The sequence below is a fragment of the Salvelinus fontinalis genome, chromosome 4, assembly GCF_029448725.1.
Source record: "Salvelinus fontinalis isolate EN_2023a chromosome 4, ASM2944872v1, whole genome shotgun sequence".
In the NCBI taxonomy this organism is placed as follows: Eukaryota; Metazoa; Chordata; class Actinopteri; order Salmoniformes; family Salmonidae; genus Salvelinus; species Salvelinus fontinalis.
Window position 1 is genome coordinate 56,791,521 of NC_074668.1, and position 19,858 is coordinate 56,811,378.

The 19,858-nt window shown below is 45.3% G+C and overlaps 1 protein-coding gene across 6 annotated transcripts in view; it reads left to right on the plus strand.

Annotated features, from left to right (window-relative positions):
• The first annotated feature begins 1,330 nt into the window (after window positions 1-1,330).
• The window catches only part of LOC129854034 (neuron navigator 2-like), a 97,189-nt gene continuing 78,661 nt past the window's right edge, over window positions 1,331-19,858 (plus strand). For all 6 annotated transcript variants that reach the window (XM_055920641.1, XM_055920643.1, XM_055920644.1 and 3 more), the window contains exons 1-4: window positions 1,331-1,378; window positions 14,405-14,477; window positions 14,698-14,950; window positions 17,366-17,499. In XM_055920641.1, the coding sequence (XP_055776616.1) occupies window positions 1,376-1,378; window positions 14,405-14,477; window positions 14,698-14,950; window positions 17,366-17,499 (463 nt within the window). In that variant the 5' untranslated portion in view covers window positions 1,331-1,375. The remainder of the gene's footprint in view (window positions 1,379-14,404; window positions 14,478-14,697; window positions 14,951-17,365; window positions 17,500-19,858) is intronic.

Consider the following 19,858-nt stretch of genomic DNA (forward strand, 5'->3'; position numbering starts at 1 on the left):
GATATGCATCTGTTGGTCACATATACCTTTTAAAAAATGGGCCTCACAATGGGCCTCAGGATCTTGTCACGGTATCTCTGTGCATTCAACTTGCCATCGATAAAATGCAATTGTGTTCGTTGTCCGTAGCTTATGCCTGCCCATACCATAACCCCACCGCCACAACGGTTGACAACGGTTCACCCACACAATGCCATACACGTGGTCTTCGCTTGTGAGGCCGGTCGGACGTACTGCCAAATGATCTAAAACGACATATGAGGTGGCTTATGGTAGAGAAATGAACATTCAATTCTCTGGCAACAGCTCTGGTGGACATTCCTGATTGTGTTGTGTGACAAAACTGCACATGTAGAGTGGCCTTTTATTGTACCCAGCACAAGGGGCACCTGTGTAATGATCAAGCTGTTTAATCAGCTTCTTGATACGCTACACCTGTCAGGTGGATGCATTATCTTGGCAAAGCTAAAGACATTTATTTGCACAACATTTGAGAGAAACAATCTCTTTGTGCTCATGGAATATTTCTGGGCTATTTTATTTCAGCTCATGAAACACGGGACCATGACTTTACACGTTGTGTTTATGTTTTGGTTCTGTGTACATTCCACAGGGTGTGTTTATGTGCAAGTGCGTGTGTGTGTTTGTGAGAGTGTTTATCCACCTGACACAAAGTTTGGACCCGCTTGGATAACCCTTTATTTTCCTGCAGTAGGTGGTAGTCAGGTTCCTGTGGCGGAGATGCCCAGTGGGCCCCACCAGGCTGTAGTGTTGAAAGTGGACAACCTTGTCTCAGCTGCTGTGGGCTGGGCCTCTAAAGGACGGAGGGATCCACACACACCCCTCCTCCCGGCCAACTCTGCCTGGCCCCTAGTGGCCCCGCGCACATTTGCTCTAACTAGATTGGGTTTCATCTCTCAGAAGAAAGAGGGGGCAGTGACCCTCTCCACCCAGTCACAGGCCTGCTCTCCTCACTCACTCTCTCTGGCACTGAGTAGGAACATCCTGGAGTAAGAACCAGGGATATCACTAAGAACACCTTTTATTTTATTCTCTCTCTCTCTCTCTCTCTCTCTCTCTCTCTCTCTCTCTCTCTCTCTCTCTCTCTCTCTCGTCTCTCTCTCATCTCTCTCTCTCTCTCTCTCTCTCTCTCTCTCTCTCTCTCTCTCTCTCTCTCTCTCTCTCTCTCTCTCTCTCTCTCTCTCTCTCTCTCTCTCTCTCTCTCTCTCTCTCTCTCTCTCTCTCTCTCTCTCTCTCTCTCTCTCTCTCTCTCTCTCTCTCTCTCTCTCTCTCTCTCTCTCTCTCTCTCTCTCTCTCTCCTTCAGCCAATGAGAAGATTGAAGACATCAATGGCTGCCCTAAGACTCGTGCTCAGATGGTGAGTGACCTTCCTAGGGTTTCCTTCTATTGGTTTGTGTGTTTGGCAGTATACTGTTAGTTTTGTTTGCTTGTTTGAATGGGTGAGTGTGAGAAGTAAAAAGTGGCTTTTGATGTCTTGGTCCACCACAGTAGAGTGTCTGTGTTTGTGTGTTAACTCATACTTGAGCGTATATAAGCTGTGCGTACGTACAGTGCCTTATTTAAGCAGGAAATTCAAATTTAGCTCTGTCTCAGAAGACATGGGTCCAATTGAATGGTTATGGGTATTACTCCTGTTATTGTTTGCGGTCAGTCTGTAAAACGTCTGGCCTACAGACAGGCCATTGGCTTGGCTCTCACTTTGACGCACCAGAGACTGAGGTTTGGTGACTGGAAGAGAACCAAGCTCGCTTCATCACGTTACTACTAGAAATAAAAACTCCACGTATGTTATCTAAGGGGACAAAATCCAGACGGAGAATTGAAGTTACGATGACAGTAAAAGCGTTAGCAGGGCCATGTTGTAATGGCTGTGGTTACTGTATAAGGATTCCCTTTTGGAGAGGGCTTTGGCAAGCATACTCTTCTCCCAGGCAAAGGCTTAGTTCTACTGTATATTCATTTCTGTGTTTATTGTGGTTTGTTGTGGCAGTTTAACATCAGAACACGTGAGTGGGAGAGAGAGAGAGAGAGAGAGTGAGAGAGAGAGAGAGAGAGAGAGTGTATCTGTGGCTGCGTTTATATATGCGTTTATTAGGGGTGGGAATTTGAAAGAATGTCTCATTTCGAATGGGCTGACCACAATTAGTCGACTGGTCGATTGTTTGGTCGATAGTCTGTTGGTCGACCAAGATTCTTTTAGTCGAGCTGTAGCAAATATATATACAGTGCCTTCGGGAATGTATTCAGAGCCCATGACTTTTTCCAAATTTTGTTACGTTACAGCCTTATTCTAAAATTGATTAAATATTTTTTCCCCCTCGTCAATCTACACACATTACCCCATAGTGATAAAGTGAAAACAGGTTTTTAGACATTTTTGCAAATGTATTAAAAATAAAAAACAGAAATACCTTATTTACATAAGTATTCAGACCCTTTGCTATGAGACTGGAAATTGAGCTCAGGTGCATCCTGTTTCCATTGATCATCCTTGAGATTGGAGATTGGATTGATTAGAGTCCACCTGTGGTAAATTAAATTGATTGATTTGGAAAGGCACACACCTGTCCCACAGTTGACAGTGCATGTCAGAGCAAAAACCAAGCCATGAGATCGAAGGAATTGTCCGTAGAGCTCCGAGACAGGATTGTGTTGAGGCACAGATCTGGGAAAGGGTACCAAAACATTTTTGCAGCATTGAAGGTCCCCAAGAACACAGTGGCCTCTATCATTCTTAAATGGAAGATGTTTGGAACCATCAACACTCTTCCTAGAGCTGGTCTCCCGGCCAAACTGAGCAATCGGGGGAGAAGGGCCTTGGTCAGGGAGGTGACCAAGAACCTGATGGTCACTCTGACAGAGCTCCAGAGTTCCTCTGTGGAGATGGGAGAAACTTCCAGAAGGACAACTATCTCTGCAGCACTCCACCAATCAGGCCTTTATGGTAGAGTGGCCAGACGAAAGCCACTCCTCAGTAAAATGCACATGACAGCCCGCTTGGAGTTTGCTAAAAGGCACCTAAAGACTCCCAGACCATGAGAAAGAGCATTCTCTGGTCTGATGAAACCAAGATTCAACTCTTTGGCCTGAATGCCAATCGTCACGTCTGGAGGAAACCTGGCACCATCCTTACGGTGAAGCATGGTGGTGGCAGCATCATGCTGTGGGGATGTTTTTCAGCAGCAGGGACTGAGAGACAAGTCAGGATTGTGGCAAAGCTGAAGGAAGCAAAGTACAGAGAGATCCTTGATGAAAACCTGCTCCAGAGTGTTCAGGACCTCAGACTGGGGTGAAGGTTCACCTTCCAACAAGACAATGACCCTAAGCACACAGCCAAGACGGAGCAGAAGTGGCTTCGGGACAAGTCTCTGAATGTCCTTGAGTAGCCCAGCCAGAGCCTGAGCTTGGACCCGATCGGACATCTCTGGAGAGACCTGAAAATAGCTGTGCAGTAACGCTCCCCATCCAACCTGACAGAGCTTGAGAGGATCTGCAGAGAAGAATGGGAGAAACTCCCAAATACAGGTGTGCCAAGCTTCTAGCGACGTACCCAATAAGACTTGAGGCTATAATGAGTGCTTCAACAAAGTACTGAATAAAGGGTCTGAATACTTATGTAAATGAGATATTTCTGTTTTTTATTTTGAATAAATTAGCAAAGAAAATCAAAAAAACTGTTTTTGCTTTGTCATTATGGGGTATTGTGTGTATATTGATGAGGAAAAATAAATTTTAGAGTAAGGCTGTAACGTAACAAAATTAGGAAAAATGTCAAGGCGTGAATACACTGTATAAATGTGCCCATTTTGGGATCTGATAGTGTTTCTGATTGGCTTAAAGCACCATCACCAATGAGCTGTGGAGCAGGCCTACCTGATTACTTCTAATCAGTGCTTGACTTGGGCTGAAGTAGGTTCCGGTACTCATTTTGGGTGCTGGTACTGTTTATATTTAGGTGCAGGAGCTCCACATGACTTTTGAGCTGATATTCTCGAAGTGGAACAGGAGCTCAAGCAGTAGAAAAGTTAAGGTGCCGGTCCTCAGCTCCGGTGAGCTCCTACCCAAGTCAAGCAATGCTTCTTATCCCTTGCGCAAATAGCCAACAGCTGTGTCCATCCCGAGCACCACTCTGAGGGACCAGAATATTCTATACAATGTTGCACCGCAAGTTTCTGCTGGACCCAAGTTAATAGTTGATACAATGTTTCAAGTTCGTTGCAGACAGGCCATGCGTAGCCAATGTGATTTATAGGATACGTTTAAAAAAAAAAATCTGATATTTTCTACCTGCAGGCTGCAATGTTTTTGTTTGTTGGCCTTGTGTAGGCTATTTTTTACATAGTTGGTAATGGCAATAGAAGTCACTTTTTAGGTTTGTATCATTTTCAGTTAGATTTGGATAGAATTTTGATTAACCACATGACAACGATTTTGAGATATGAAGACGCTAATATAAATGAAATGAAACTGTTCCACGAACATGTGTATATAAAAACCATAATTGGCACGCAGATTGGTAGAAATGGTCATATAAATTGACATTCCACATGAGAAAGGTTGCCGACTTCTCGCGTAGCCTAGTACCGGCAACGTCAGGGGAGCAATGGCAGAATCTGCGAAAGCCAGCAGGAGGTGGAGGAGAATGGTTGGTTCAGGTAAAGTTTTTTTTTTTTCTGGTTATCTGGCTCCCTCTTGAGTCATTTGTGTGTTATTTCATCGAACAGTCAACTTAAAGCGCCAAACGAGCTCAATGCATATCATTGATTTTATGATAACACATAGAGTGTGTCGATATACGGAAAAATACACCTTCAAAAATGTTGACCAATCGATTGATCGAAAGATCAGACAACCTTCGGTCGGCCCAGATTTCGTTTTGTTGGGACAGCCATAAATGTATAGTACCCGCAATTCAGCTTGAAACCGGGCTTAAGGCAAGAGTTTATGGTATGCTATCTGTTGTTCCAATTACTGGTTGTTCTGATACAAATCTGAACATATTTTCACAGCACTTGACACGCTCCAAACAATAAACATATCTTAGAGTTAGACATTTTGTCAGTGCTTTCACATTTTACCTTACATTTGTACATTTCGTATTCAATCATACTGCCTGTGATTTCGGTGTTATTTTTTTTACTGCAATGGGAAACTAGCCGGTATCCCTCCTCTGAATGTGGAGGGGCGTAAATTGGGCCAGTGTGCCAGTTGAAGGCTAATTTAGGCTGATAGACAGAACGCGCCCCCCCCACCACCAACACACACACACACACACACACACACACACACACACACACACACACACACACACACACACACACACACACACACACACACACACACACACACACACACACACACACACACACACACACACACACACACAGGAATCAGTCAGTCAGGCGGTCTCTCTGTGTATCCACTATCAATTAGCCGGGTCCCATTAGAGGTTGATTGTGCCCTCCAGTCACCAGTAATTGAGACGCTCCAGGCTGCCTCTTGTCTCTGTAGTCCCTCTCTGGTCTCTGTCCCTCTCTGGTCTCTGTCCCTCTCTGGTCTCTGTCCCTCTCTGGTCTCTGTCCCTCTCTGGTCTCTGTCCCTCTCTGGTTTCTGTCCCTCTCTGGTCTCTGTTCCTCTCTGGTCTCTATCCCTCTCTGGTCTCTGTCCCTCTCTGGTCTCTGTCCCTCTCTGGTCTCTGTCCCTCTCTGGTCTCTGTCCCTCTCTGGTCTCTATCCCTCTCTGGTCTCTGTTCCTCTCTATGTCTTTGTTCTGTACAGTGATTAGAACCTTTTCTAAAACCTCCCTTAGCTTACCACTGTTAGCATTTTACAGCGAGAGGTGGAAGAGACGGTGGGCTGACGCTGTGTGTTTAATTAAGTTTGTGTGTGTTTTTGTGTGTGTACGTGTGTGTGTGTTTCTCTGTTTGGCCTGAGCTGAGAGATATTTGATGGGGGGGTGCGTGCGTTTGTGTGTCACCACTGTGTGTCGTGTGCAGCGTGCGTGTGTGTGAGCTCTTCAGCTGAAACGGAAGCGTTCGAGCAGTGCTGGAGGCAGGTGCAACCAGTCATTATGCACATGTCTTTGTGGATTTTAATACAGAGTGAAAACACACACACACACACACACACACTTTCCCTGTTAGCCGGCCACTCAACACCCAGGACCTACTGAGAGCTCCATTAACAACACTTGACTTGATTGCTGTGGTAAAGCTGCATTCAAAACCCTGAAAAGCTTCTGGCAATTAACAACTCTACCCTTAACCTCTTGTTTTAAACCAGCAAACATGTAAACAAGCCTAGGACGTATAATGGAGGGATATAAAGCCTTTTTATCACCATCTTGCTCAGTGTTTCAGACGAGTGGGGGAATAGTTGTTTTTACAACTGTGGCCCTCACATAGACACACACACACACACACATACGCGCGTGCACACACACACACACACACACACACACACACACACACACACACACACACACACACACACACACACACACACACACACACACACACACACACACACCACTTTTACCGCTGGTCCCTCCCAGTCTCATACCCTTGCCACCCAGGAAATAACCGTAGCTTTCGCAGTGACATGCTGTCATTGGGGTAGTGGTGACACAGAGGTGCTAAAACCACACAGGACGCTCCCGCTACTGCACCCCACTCACATATCCCCGGAAGTGCTTTAGGTCTGTCAGAGGCCTACTTCTTACTGTGGAGGGATACACTTGTGTCACACACACACACACACACACACACACACACACACACACACACACACACACACACACACACACACACACACACACACACACACACACACACACACACACACACACACACACACACACACACACTGCTCTGTTGTTCGGGTAGATTTATTGGTGTGTATTGTTTAATTGCTGTGTGTGTCGTGTTTCTGGGTCACAATGTTTTATTTCCAACTTCCTGTTTCGCCCTCAGTTTGGCTCTAGTTCCCGAGAGATCTTTCTCTCCTCTACCGGGAACAAACGTTACTACTAGCTCCATACAGGTCGAAACCAGTTCCGACCCGTCTTCCCAGTAGGCGCCTCTCCGAATGGGGAATGATGAAAACGAGGCCTTGGGAGGCTTCATAAGCCCTCAGAGAATTTCAAATGGCGTTTCCTCCTTTACATCAAGGCGTTGTCAGTTCTAAACGTCAACCCGTGTTTCACCTTCAGGTGCCACTCAAGGCCACGACAGCTGTAAGCCTGACAAAACAGCGTTTGACTTAAGTGTATGCTGTTATATACAGCATCAGGTTATCGTGACTGACGTTCCTTCCATGTCCCAACGGTTCAGCAGTAAGGCCATGGTCGTTCATAGGTTATATGACTGCTATATTTACATAGTATATGATCATATAGATGGTATTGATTGGTCATGTGAGTCGCCACTGGTGAATAGGGGAAGCGAGATACCACTAGCAGGATACTGTCTGAAGTTAATGTGCAATCAAGTGTGTGAGAGCTAGGGGGATACCTCCTTCAGACAACGCGTGTGTGTGTGTGTGTGCTTACGTGCGTGCGTGCGTTCCTGCATACATGTGCGTGCACATGTGTGTCTGAGTGTGATACCAACTTGTGTCAGCTGGCCGAACTCCATGTAATCAAGATGCGAGTGCAGAGCAATCACAGGTACCGTGCTGCGTAGTGTTGCTCGGCAACCCCGTATGGAGGAGTGTCACCCATTTGACCACAAGGTATCGGCTGGAGCCACTATTTGGTTTAGCGCTCCTCCTGTCGTCCCTCTCTCCTCCTCACCTTCTTCTCTGCGGTTAGAGAATTGTATATTTACCTAATTTCTTGTTGCCCTGTGTCCTCTGCTGTATCTAGACTGCATTCAGTTTGATTGTTTCACTGTAAAGTATTGTAGTATTGGTGCTATTGGTTTGTTTTTTTGTGTGTTGGGTTACTTGCCACTTGGGCGCCAGTACTACCAGCTACTACCAGTAGTTGTGTAACACTATGAAACTGTCTAGTTGAATTACATCAGGAGGGACAGTACAGTCGTGGCCAAAAGTTTTGAGAATGACACAAATATACATTTTCACAAAGTCTGCTGCCTCAATTTGTATGATGGCAATTTGCATATACTCCAGAATGTTATGAAGAGTGATCAGATGAATTGCAATTAATTGCAAAGTCACTCTTTGCCATGTAAATTAACTGAATCCCCCCCCCAAAAAAATTCCACTGCATTTCAGCCCTGCCACAAAAGCACCAGCTGACATCATGTGAGTGTTGATGAGGACAAGGCTGGAGATCACTCTGTCATGCTGATTGAGTTCGAATAACAGCCTGGAAGCTTCAAAAGGAGGGCGGTGCTTGGAATCATTGTTCTTCCTCTGTCAACCATGGTTGCCTGCAAGGAAACGCGTGCCATCATCATTGCTTTGCACAAAAAGGGCTTCACAGGCAAGGATATTGCTGTCAGTAAGATTACACCTGTATCAACCATTTATTGGATCATCAAGAACTTCAAGGAGAGCAGTTCAATTGTTGTGAAGAATGCTTCAGTGCCCAAGAAAGTCCAGCAAGCGCCAGGACCGTCTCTTAAAGTTGATTCAGCTGCGGGATCGGGGCACCACCAGTACAGAGCTTTCTCAGGAATGGCAGCAGGCAGGTGTGAGTGCATCTGCACGCACAGTGAGGCGAAGACTTGGAGGATGGCCTGGTGTCAAGAAGGGCAGCAAAGAAGCCACTTCTCTCCAGGAAAAACATCAGGGACAGACTGATATTCTGCAAAAGGTACAGGGATTGGACTGCTGAGGACTGGGGTAAAGTCATTTTCTCTGATGAATCCCTTTTCCGATTGTTTGGGGCATCTGGAAAAAAGCTTGTCCGGAGAAGACAAGGTGAGCGCTACCATCAGTCCTGTGTCATGCCAACAGTAAAGCATCCTGAGACCATTCATGTGTGGGGTTGCTTCTCAGCCAAGGGAGTGGGCTCACTCACAATTTTACCCAAGAACACAGCCATGAATAAAGAATGGTACCAACACATCCTCCGAGAGCAACTTCTCTCAACCATCCAGGAACAGTTTGGTGATGAACAATGTCTTTTCCAGCATGATGGAGCACCTTGCCATAAGGCAAAAGTGAACTAAGTGGCTCAGGGAACAAAACATCGATATTTTGGGTCCATGGCCAGGAAACTCCCCAGACCTTAATCCCATTGAGAACTTGTGGTTAATCCTCAAGAGGCGGGTGGACAAACAAAAACCCACAAATTCTGACAAACTCCAAGCATTGATTATGCAAGAATGGGCTGCCATCAGTCAGGATGTGGCCCAGAAGTTAATTGACAGCATGCCAGGGCGGATTGCAGAGGTCTTGAAAAAGAAGGGTCAACACTGCAAATATTGACTCTTTGCATCAACTTCATGTAATTGTCAATAAAAGCCTTTGACACGTATGAAATGCTTGTAATTATACTTCAGTATTCCATAGTAACATCTGACAAAAATATCTAAAGACACTGAAGCAAGCAGCAAACTTTGTGGGAATTAATATTTGTGTCATTCTCAAAACCTTTGGCCACGACTGTACGTTAAAGTTGTGCTATGCGTCGTGTTGACCGACCACAGGGTTAGTTGACTCTCTAAAACCACAATCTAAGGGTCTCGTGAAGCGAGAGAGGTATTTACGGGGTTAGTGTTATCTTGGTTCACAGGTGAGGTAGTCTCAGTGGAACTGTCTGAGAGAGTGAAAGGCGGCAGGAGAAACACACACGCGCCGACTCAGTCATGCCACGCGCCAGGATTCCTTAAGACATAAACAAAGCTTCCGGTGAAGGGGCGTACACACACACACACAGACACACACACACACACACACACACACACACACACACACACACACACACACACACACACACACACACACACACACACACACACACACACACACACACACACACACACACACACACACACACACACACACACACACACACACAAACAAACAATAGATTCTCTGTGGTGTATGAAAGTGTTTGTTCCGAGGGCAGTCGCAGGGCCGGCCCTACTGTGCTGCTAGCTGGCTGAGACCCAGCATGTGATGACAGCCTTAGAGAGAGAGGTGTGTGTGTCTGAGAGAGAGACCCAGTACAATAGAACAGTGGTTAGTGGGATACTGTATTTGCTGTGTTCATGCCATCAAGACAGGTTCGGAGAACGTTCTAGGTAAGAGGAAACTCTATGGACATATTAGAATTGTATCTTGGTTTTGAAAGTTGTATTTTGCTATGACGACGGTTGGTATTTTGTATTATTTTGTAATAATAATGGTAATTTTTAGGCAGTGTAATTTCTCATTATTGTTGATTTAATGATCTAATTAGTGTTGCTTCCTAGGTGGCCACATAACTGGGCTAGTTTAAAAAAAAATGTGGGATTGCAAGTTATTCAGTTGCAGTGTAATTTGAGTACTACTTGTGTCCAGTGTTCAATCTACCTGCAGGGTTAGATTATCTGTGGCTGTGACATGTCTGTGACATGTCTGTGACACGTCTGTGACATGTCTAGTGTGTGTTTAGTGTATAGGGTGGAGAGGGAGAGACTTACAGTTGAAGTCGGAAGTTTACATACACCTTAGCCAAATACATTTAAACACAGTTTTTCACAATTCCTGACATTTAATCCTAGTAAAAATTCCCTGTTTTAGGTTAGGATCACCACTTTATTTTAAGAATGTGAAATGTTTGAATAATAGTAGAGAGAATGATTTATTTCAGCTTTTATTTCTTTCATCACATTCCCAGTGGGTCAGAAGTTTACATACACTCAATTAGAATATTGTAGCATTGCCTTTAAATTGTTTAACTTGGGTCAAACATTTCAGGTAGCCTTACACAAGCTTCCCACAATATGTTGGGTGAATTTTGCCACATTTCTCCTGACAGAGCTGGTGTAACTGAGTCAGGTTTGTAGGCCTCCTTGCTCGCACACACTTTTTCAGTTCTGCCCACACATGTTCTATAGTATTGAGGACAGGGCTTTGTGATGGCCACTCCAATACCTTGACTTTGTTGTCCTTAAGCCATTTTGCCACAACTTTGGAAGTATGCTTGGGGTCATTGTCCATCTGGAAGACCCATTTGCGACCAAGCTTTAACTTCCTGACTGATGTCTTGAGATGTTGCTTCAATATATCCACATAATTTTCCATCCTCATGAGGCCATCTATTTTGTGAAGTGCACCAGTCCCTCCTGCAGCAAAGCACCCCCACATCATGATGCTGCCACCCCTATGCTTCACGGTTGGGATGGTGTTCTTCGGCTTGCAAGCCTCCCCCTTTTTCCTCTAAACATAACGATGGTCATTATGGCCAAACAGTTCTATTTTTGTTTCGTCAGACCAGAGGACATTTCTCCAAAAAAGTACAATCTTTGTCCCCATGTGCAGTTGCAAACCATAGTCTGGCTTTTTTATTGCGGTTTTGAAGCAGTGGCTTCTTCCTTGCTGAGCAGCCTTTCAGGTTATGTTGATATAGGACTCGTTTTACTGTGGATATAGATACTTTTGTACCTGTTTCCTCCAGCATCTTCACAAGATCCTTTGCTGTTGTTCTGGGATTGATTTGCACTTTTCGCACCAAAGTACGTTAATTTCTAGGAGACAGAACGCGTCTCCTTCCTGAGCGGTATGGCGGCTGCGTGGTCCCACGGTGTTTATACTTGCGTACTATTGTCTGTACAGATGAACGTGGTACCTTCAAGCGTTTGGAAATTGCTCTCAAGGATGAACCAGACTTTTGGAGGTCTACAATTTTTTTTCTGAGGTCTTGGCTGATTTCTTTTGATTTTCCCATGATGTCAAGCAAAGAGGAACTGAGTTTGAGGTAGGCCTTGAAATACATCCACAGGTACACCTCCAATAGACTCAAATGATGTCAATTAGCTCATCAGAAGCTTCTGAAGCCATGACATAATTTTCTGCAATTTTCCAAGCTGTTTAAAGGCACAGTCAACTTAGTGTTGGTAAACTTCTGACCAACTTGAATTGTGATATTGTGAATTATAACTGAAATAAACTGTCTGTAAAAGGTTGTTGGAAATATAACTTGGGTCATGCACAAAGTAGATGTCCTAACCGACTTGCCAAAACTATAGTTTGTTAACAAGAAATTTGTGGAGTGGTTGAAAAACGAGTGTTAATGACTCCAACCTAAGTGTATGTAAACTTCTGACTTCAAGTGTATACACTACATCACGGTTACGTGTGTTGTCCCCATGACGTCAAAGCTAGGCACAACACCTATTGACTCAGTGGCTTTATTACATTCTAATGAATAACCAGATTGTATTTACTCAAGGTTTATGAGTCATGCACATCGTTGATGAGAGGAGCACTGCCTGATCAGAATAGAGGAGAGAAAGGAGTGGATGAGGGGAATACGAGAAAAAGAAAGAAGGACATGAGAGGGTGAGGGGAATACGAGAAAAGGATAGAAGGACATGAGAGGGTGAGGGGAATACGAGAAAAGGATAGAAGGACATGAGAGGATGAGGGGAATACGAGAAAAGGATAGAAGGACATGGTAGGATGAGGGGAATAGGAGAAAAGGATAGAAGGACATGAGAGGATGAGGGGAATACGAGAAAAGGATAGAAGGACATGAGAAGATGAGGGGAAGATAGGAGTGGAAAAGTGGACAAGTGCGAGAGGAGGAGTGCCAGGTATTTGGGTCAGGGGTATATCAGAGAAGGGGTCAGGGCAGTATTTTAGTAGTGTTGATGTGTGTGTGTGCGTGTGTGTGCGTGTGTGTGCGTGTGTGTGCGTGTGTGTGTGTGTGTGTGTGTGTGTGTGTGTGTGTGTGTGTGTGTGTGTGTGTGTGTGTGTGTGCGTGCGTGCGCGTGCACATGAGTACCTGCCTGTGTATGGGTGCGGGTATATCACAAGGAAGATGGTGACATTTAAGAGGAGGGGTATCTTAGTCAAGCTAGGGTCTGGGCGGTATTTCAGGGTGGCTGGCGGGTAGTTCGGTGAGGCGATAGAGGCATTTGGGTCTGGGGTATTTAAAAAGACAGGGTATTTAAAAAGACAGGGTATTTTAGTGAGTGGTGGATATTTTAACTTTGTAGCGAGCAGAGCCTGGTCTAAATTCCTCCTGGTTCTCAGTCTGTGACCCTCCAGCATGTGTCACCAGCTGTTCTGGGGTCAGCGGGTCACAGAGGTGACAGAGGGGCCAGACTGCCGTTACAGCTCACTCACTGATCTGGAGTCTGCTTCTGTTTCGTCATATGACGTCATTGACATGGCTGATCTAGAATCATAGGGCTAGAAGGAGGATATTGCTATTAATGTATTGAATAGGTAGTGTTATTTTAGTTCGTTTTCTATAAAGTACAATGTTGTTTTTCTAAATGGAAACTCTGAACTCTGCTCAGTTGAAACCCAATTCACACTAATAGAAGGTAATTGTGATTGCTTCTATTTCAGTGAGCTGTTTATGTATTCTAGATCTGCTTATAGCATCGGGTGTGTACAGTTTGCAGGGACAATGTTTGACCTGTTTTCAGAGTCGTTTGTAGTAAGTGCTTTGGTGGAAAATGTACTACTGAAGTGTATTACTAGGGTGTGTGCTAGCTATTGCCGATGGCTGTGATTCAATATGCCTCGGTATATAGCGTAAGACCTATTCCGTTTTGATGAAGGTTCCCTGATTGAACAGTCGAGAGTATAGTCACAATGGCCGTTCCTCAACAGTATGAACAGTGAAAGTGACAGCTGGCTGTGGCGTAAGAATCAATAGGTATATTGCTCAGTCACTCCCTGTTTGTTCACCTGAACCTGACCGTTGACAACCTTTGTTCTCTACCTTTAAAAAAAAAAAATGTATTGATGATTTTTTTTTTTATTACTTAATTTGATTTGGTTCACCTGGTGATGACACGTGCAGCCAATGGGCTGTATCAAAATAGGTTCACCTGACCCGAAGCTAATTCTGTCTACCAATCATATCACCTGGCTGTCGATTGTTGACAGCTCAGCACAGCTGGGTCGATGTGGTTCCATTGGCTGGTATCTTAGTAACAGGGTCAAAGTAGAATGCCTCGTCGTCGAAGGTACTCCAGGAGTGGTGTACGTCTGGCTTATTTGAATACTGCTTTGACTAGGCTATGTCATTAAACGATCCACTCACCTTACTCAGGTCGGCACTCTGCGAAGTCAATCCCTGTAAACATGCCACTAAACTCCAAGGCCGGCAATGTGTTTGTGATTGCTATTTCTGAGTAGGCTGCTGATAACTGCGTGTGTGCGTTATGACTGTGCGATGAGTTGAGTTCAATCTGAATGCAAATGCAAGTTCTAAGTTCTCTGCGTCTCTCTCTCTTCTTCTTCTCCTCCAGATTGAGAACATTGACGCCTGCCTCAGTTTCCTGGTCGCCAAAGGAGTCAACATACAGGGCCTGTCTGCAGAAGGTAAACACTCACACTCACCAGTCACACACACCTGCTGAGACTACATTGACTGACTGTAGCGGCTAGAATATTGTGTTGTGAGCTCGTAACTTACTTTCCTCTCTGTATTTCATCGCTCTCTCTCTCTCTATCTCTCCTTCTTCCTACCTCTTCCTCTTCATCTCTTTCTCTCTCTCCTTGTCTGTTTATTTACCTCTCTCCCCTGCTCTCCGTTACGCAGAGATCCGCAACGGGAATCTGAAGGCCATTCTGGGCCTCTTCTTCAGCCTGTCTCGCTACAAGCAGCAGCAGGCCCACCGCCAGTACTCCCAGCCCCACCTTAAGTCCCAGCCCCAGAGCCCTCATCCTCCCCTGAGCCAGCAGACCAGCGCTCCAGCCCAGCTCAGCAGCCACCCTGCCCCCCCTACGCATGAGACTCCGGCCCCCACAGCACAAGCAGCCCAGAAAACAGCACAGGTCGAGATGCAGTCCAGGTAAGCCTGTTGGATCGCACAGATGCATTCTGGGAGATGTAGTTCATACTACTTTGACTTTCAGACGTCTTCCCTCTTTTGCTGACGTCGTCAATGTTCAATTCATCGTCTCTGTCTTTTTTCCTCTCTCTTTCCAGGTGTCTTAGCTCCAGTCGTCTGCAAATGTAAAATGATCCTTTCTTTCTCTCTCTCTCTCTCGTCTTCCGTATCGCTCTCCTTCTCCTTCTTTCTCTCTTTCTCCTCTAGGGATGGGTCTCAGAGTAAACTGCTCAAGTTTTCCCTTGGTCAGAAAAAGTCCTCTAGGTCAGCTCTTTCTCTCCCTCTTTCTCGCTCTCTCTTCTTTGTGGTCGTGCATCTTCCTCCTCCTCCTCCTCATCATTTTCTAATTCTCCCCCTTTCCTCACCATTTCCAGAGTAGGTAGACGTTGTCAATAACAACTGATACAAGGTCAGATCTTTGTCAACATGCTATGGTTACTATAGAGGGTGCATTAATATGATCCTAGATCTGTGGTAAGGGCAACTTCTACCTGAAACTGCTATTCTACTCTGCGCGAGTTTTGAAGAGAGGGGACGCGAGCGTGGCGTGGGCACGTGGGCGTGCACACAAGAATGGGAGAGAGGGCGTCTCACTGTGAATATGACCCTAATAGTTAACGGATAGGATAGGCCACTACTACTATCCTACTACTACTGTACTGTGTACTGTGAGATAATGTTTATTCGTTGATGTGTCACACACGTTATACACTCATCTGGGCCCGTATTCATAAAGTGTCATAAAGTAGGTGTACTGACCTAGGAGCAGTTTAGCCTTTTTATATGAGTATCAAAAAGGAAGGACCTACTCCTAGATTAACACTCCTACTCTGAGACGCTTTGTGAATGATGGCCATGAACTTTGTTTCACAAGCTGTCTTTCTGAACTAAATGACTGCGTTACAAATGAAGTGAAATTGAGGATGTGTTGTTGCATGATGCCTAAAGTCCCCGCATCCGTTTTTCAGGGGAAACAGAAGTTAGGTGGAATGTAATGTATACATGAAAACAGGAAACACCCGCTTTTTGCAGACCCAGTGGAGAGCGCATGCTGTCCATCCCTGGTAGTTTTTGCACCTGCTCCGTCAAATTGATCTAAAAAAAACAATGCAATAGCCCCACCCTCTGGTCAGCATGTGTAACTGCAGGTTAATATTCAGCTGGGCACAAATACATTACATTTACATTACATTTAAGTCATTTAGCAGACGCTCTTATCCAGAGCGACTTACATTCAATACAATACAATACATGGTGTTTTTCTCCTTTTCAGATTGTAATGCGTTTCTCCTCCACTGCTTTTCCTTTTAATCTGCATTTTTTTTATTTTCATACTTTCTCGACTTGAATGAAAACTGTCTTGATGTGCAGCCAAGGGGAGCACAGGTGACATTAGGATCATTTCATGATTACGATTTAATGTGGCCACATCCTGAACGAGAACGGACAGAACACTTTTCATCAGTGAATTGTAAACGGTGTATATCATGAATAGGCTAGCAGTGAAGCCTGTGACTTAACATCTCCCTCGGAATTAAATCGGGTATTACATTTTGCAGCTCAGTTGGTAGATCATGGTTCTTGCGATGCCAGAATACTGGGTCTGATTCCCAGGATCCCCCGTACGTAAAATGTCTGCATTGCAAGTAGTTCGACTTTAAGTCCCTTTCAATGGAAGTGTCTGCTAAATGGATGTAAAATAAAAATATATATTGTTTATACACTAACATTTTCAGTGTGTTCATTTCAGAACGCTCATGTCATCATAGTCTTTATTGTCAGACAGGAACTTAATAAACACGTAATAAACAAACAGTCTGAGCTAGACCTATTCTCCCACTAACAAAAGCCCATGCAGTCCTACCTGGTCATGTTAAGGATTTAATATATATATTTAAAAAAAATTAAGGTCACTCAGAGTGGCAAGAAGGAAATAAGAGTTGCGATGTTTCACACCGGTATTGAACTACCGGTCATAATCTATTTATCAGACCAATGCCGAACAGCCACAGAATTATGTTTCCTCCACTAATGCTGAATTAGCAATTTATAGGCCTATGTGAGAGACAGACCCGGCTGGAATAGAGTGTAGAATGCTGACTTTGACTCCTGGCTACGGCTACACAGGAGATTAGCTAATAATACGGGGTTACTGATAGGTGGGACAATATAATAATACGGGGTTACTGATAGGTGGGACAATATAATAATACGGGGTTACTGATAGGTGGGACAATATAATAATATGGGGTTACAGATAGGTGGGAAAATATTGGACGTTTAATGAATGTATTGCCTAAACCTTGCTGTTTGTGCCATTGAGTGTAAACGCACTATTGCTCTCTCTCTCTCTCTCTCTCTCTCTCTATCTCTCAGACTTCCAGGCCCTAGTGCGAGGGTGTCCACTGCTGGCAGTGACATCACACCTCGCGGGTCGGTTGGCGCCGCCGGCAACCGGCGCAGTCAGGGCTTCACAGACAAGACCAAACCAGCCGCTCACCTGCACAAAGGTACGTCTGCCCTTCGCACACGCACACTCACACTCACACTCACACACACTCACCTTTATGACTGTGCATGTGTCTGGAATTCAACCTTGGGCAATATGGCCCACTCAAAGCCTGATCCATGACTCGAAATACGATCAATGTATGCACACACACACACACACGTCTTGATCATATTTTGAGTCATGGATCAGGCTTTGAGTGGGCCATATTGCCCAAGGTTGAATTCCAGACACATGCACAGTCATAAAGGACCAAATGTCTAAACCACCTGCCAAGTCATTAAGCACTGACAGTCTGTCCTGGTCATGATGTGGATGATGATGTCTGTGAGTATAGCAGCTACCCTAATCAGGCCGTTATAGTGTGGGAGGCCATAGGAGTCACCCTTTCTCAGAATAGATCAAGGCCTATCCACAAAGCGTCTCATATTACAGTAGGGGTGCTGATCTAAGACCTGTCCGTATAATATTATTCATTATGATACAAAAGGCTAAACTGATTCCAGATCAGCACCTACTCTGAGACGCTCTGTGGACACAGGTCCCTGAGTGCAGACACCCTCTTCCACCCACAACGCACTGTGTCAGTGCTGAAGCACTTTACTGCGATGTGAGTCGGGCCACGAAATGGAGTATTCGTCTTTGTTGCCCATGTCGAGGGCATAAAAGGTTATTCGTTAGATAAACAATGTTATGAGTCAAACTTCATATGATTTATGGTGCCAGATGCTTCACCTATTTACCTGGCTGGTCATGTGATTCTTCTATCTTGGCTAAGGGAGCTTTGGGATACAGAAATGAACAGTAGAAGCTTCAGCACTGTGTATTACGAGGACAGTCGAAACACTATGTGTGTGTGTGCGTGCCTGCGTGTGTATGCACGTGACACTGACCTATAGAGAGTGTGTGTGCTGCATGTCTCCTCGCTAAATGACATTGATATGGGTTACAAGGTGAGGTGTGTGTGTGTGTTAGATTTAGTGTTGCGCTATAAAGGTTACCATGACCTCTAGCTGGTATGACCGCTATGCACTGTGCTCTGTCTAACCTCGAAGGTGCTTGCCTATAGCAGGACACTGTGAATGACCTATGACTAGGGCTGTGGCGATCATGACATTTTGTCCTCTGGTTAATGTCATGCAAAAGTCTGCCGGTCTCACGGTAATTGACCTTTAATTAACTTAAACACGTTTAGCATCTCCAGGCCTCCAAGCTGTATGTCATATGATGTGCCCTGAATCAATTTCCTAAATCAATTACCATTGCTTGGCCTGCATCTAGTTGGTGTGTGTCCCCCCAGCGCTCAACGCCGCCAGTTGTCTCATCATTACGCACACCTGCCCCCATCGTTACGCACACCTGCGTCTCATGACACTCACCTGGACTCCATCACCTTCCTGATTACCTCCCCTATATTTGTCACTCCCCCTGGTTCTTTCCTCAGGCATTATTGACTCTGTTTCTGTTTCATGTCTGTATACTGTTCGTGTTTCTTGTTTTGTACTATGTTCTATTTATTATTAAATATTCACTCCCTGTACTTGCTTCCTGAATATTTGCGTACACGTTAAAGAATAACGCTTCACCAAGGGGAAGCAACAGGGATATTTATTTTGGGGATGCCTCAGCTGGCTTGACTGATTCTCTAACCTCGGTTGGCTCGGCAGGCTTCCCATGCCTCAGTCGGTTCGTCAGGCTCCCATCCCATGCCTCAGCCGGTTCGTCAGGCTCCCATGCCTCAGCCGGTTCGTCAGGCTCCCATGCCTCAGCCGGTTCGTCAGGCTCCCATGCCTCAGCCGGTTCGTCAGGCTCCCATGCCTCAGCCGGCTCGTCAGGCTCCCATGCCTCAGCCGGCTCGTCAGGCTCCCATGCCTCAGCCGGTTCGTCAGGCTCCCATGCCTCAGCCGGCTCGTCAGGCTCCCATGCCTCAGCCGGCTCGTCAGGCTCCCATGCCTCAGCCGGCTCGTCAGGGTCCCATGCCTCAGCCGGCTCGTCAGGGTCCCATGCCTCAGCCGGCTCGTCAGGTCCCCGCGCCTCAGCAGAAGCGACAGGCCCGCTCCTGGTCCCCAAATCAATCAAATTAAATCAAACTTTATTTGTCACATGCGCCTAATACAATAAGTGTAGAACTTACCGTGAAATGCTTACGTACAAGCCCTTAACCAACAGTGCAGTTCAAGAAGAGTTAAGAAAATACTTAACAAATAAACAAAAGTAAAAAAAAATTTTTTTTTTTTAAGTAACACAATAACAAGGCTATATACAGGGAGTACCGGTACCGAGTCAGTGTGCGGGGGTACAGGTTAGTTGAGGTAATTCGAAGTGAAGTGACTATGCATAGATAATAAACAGTGTACAAA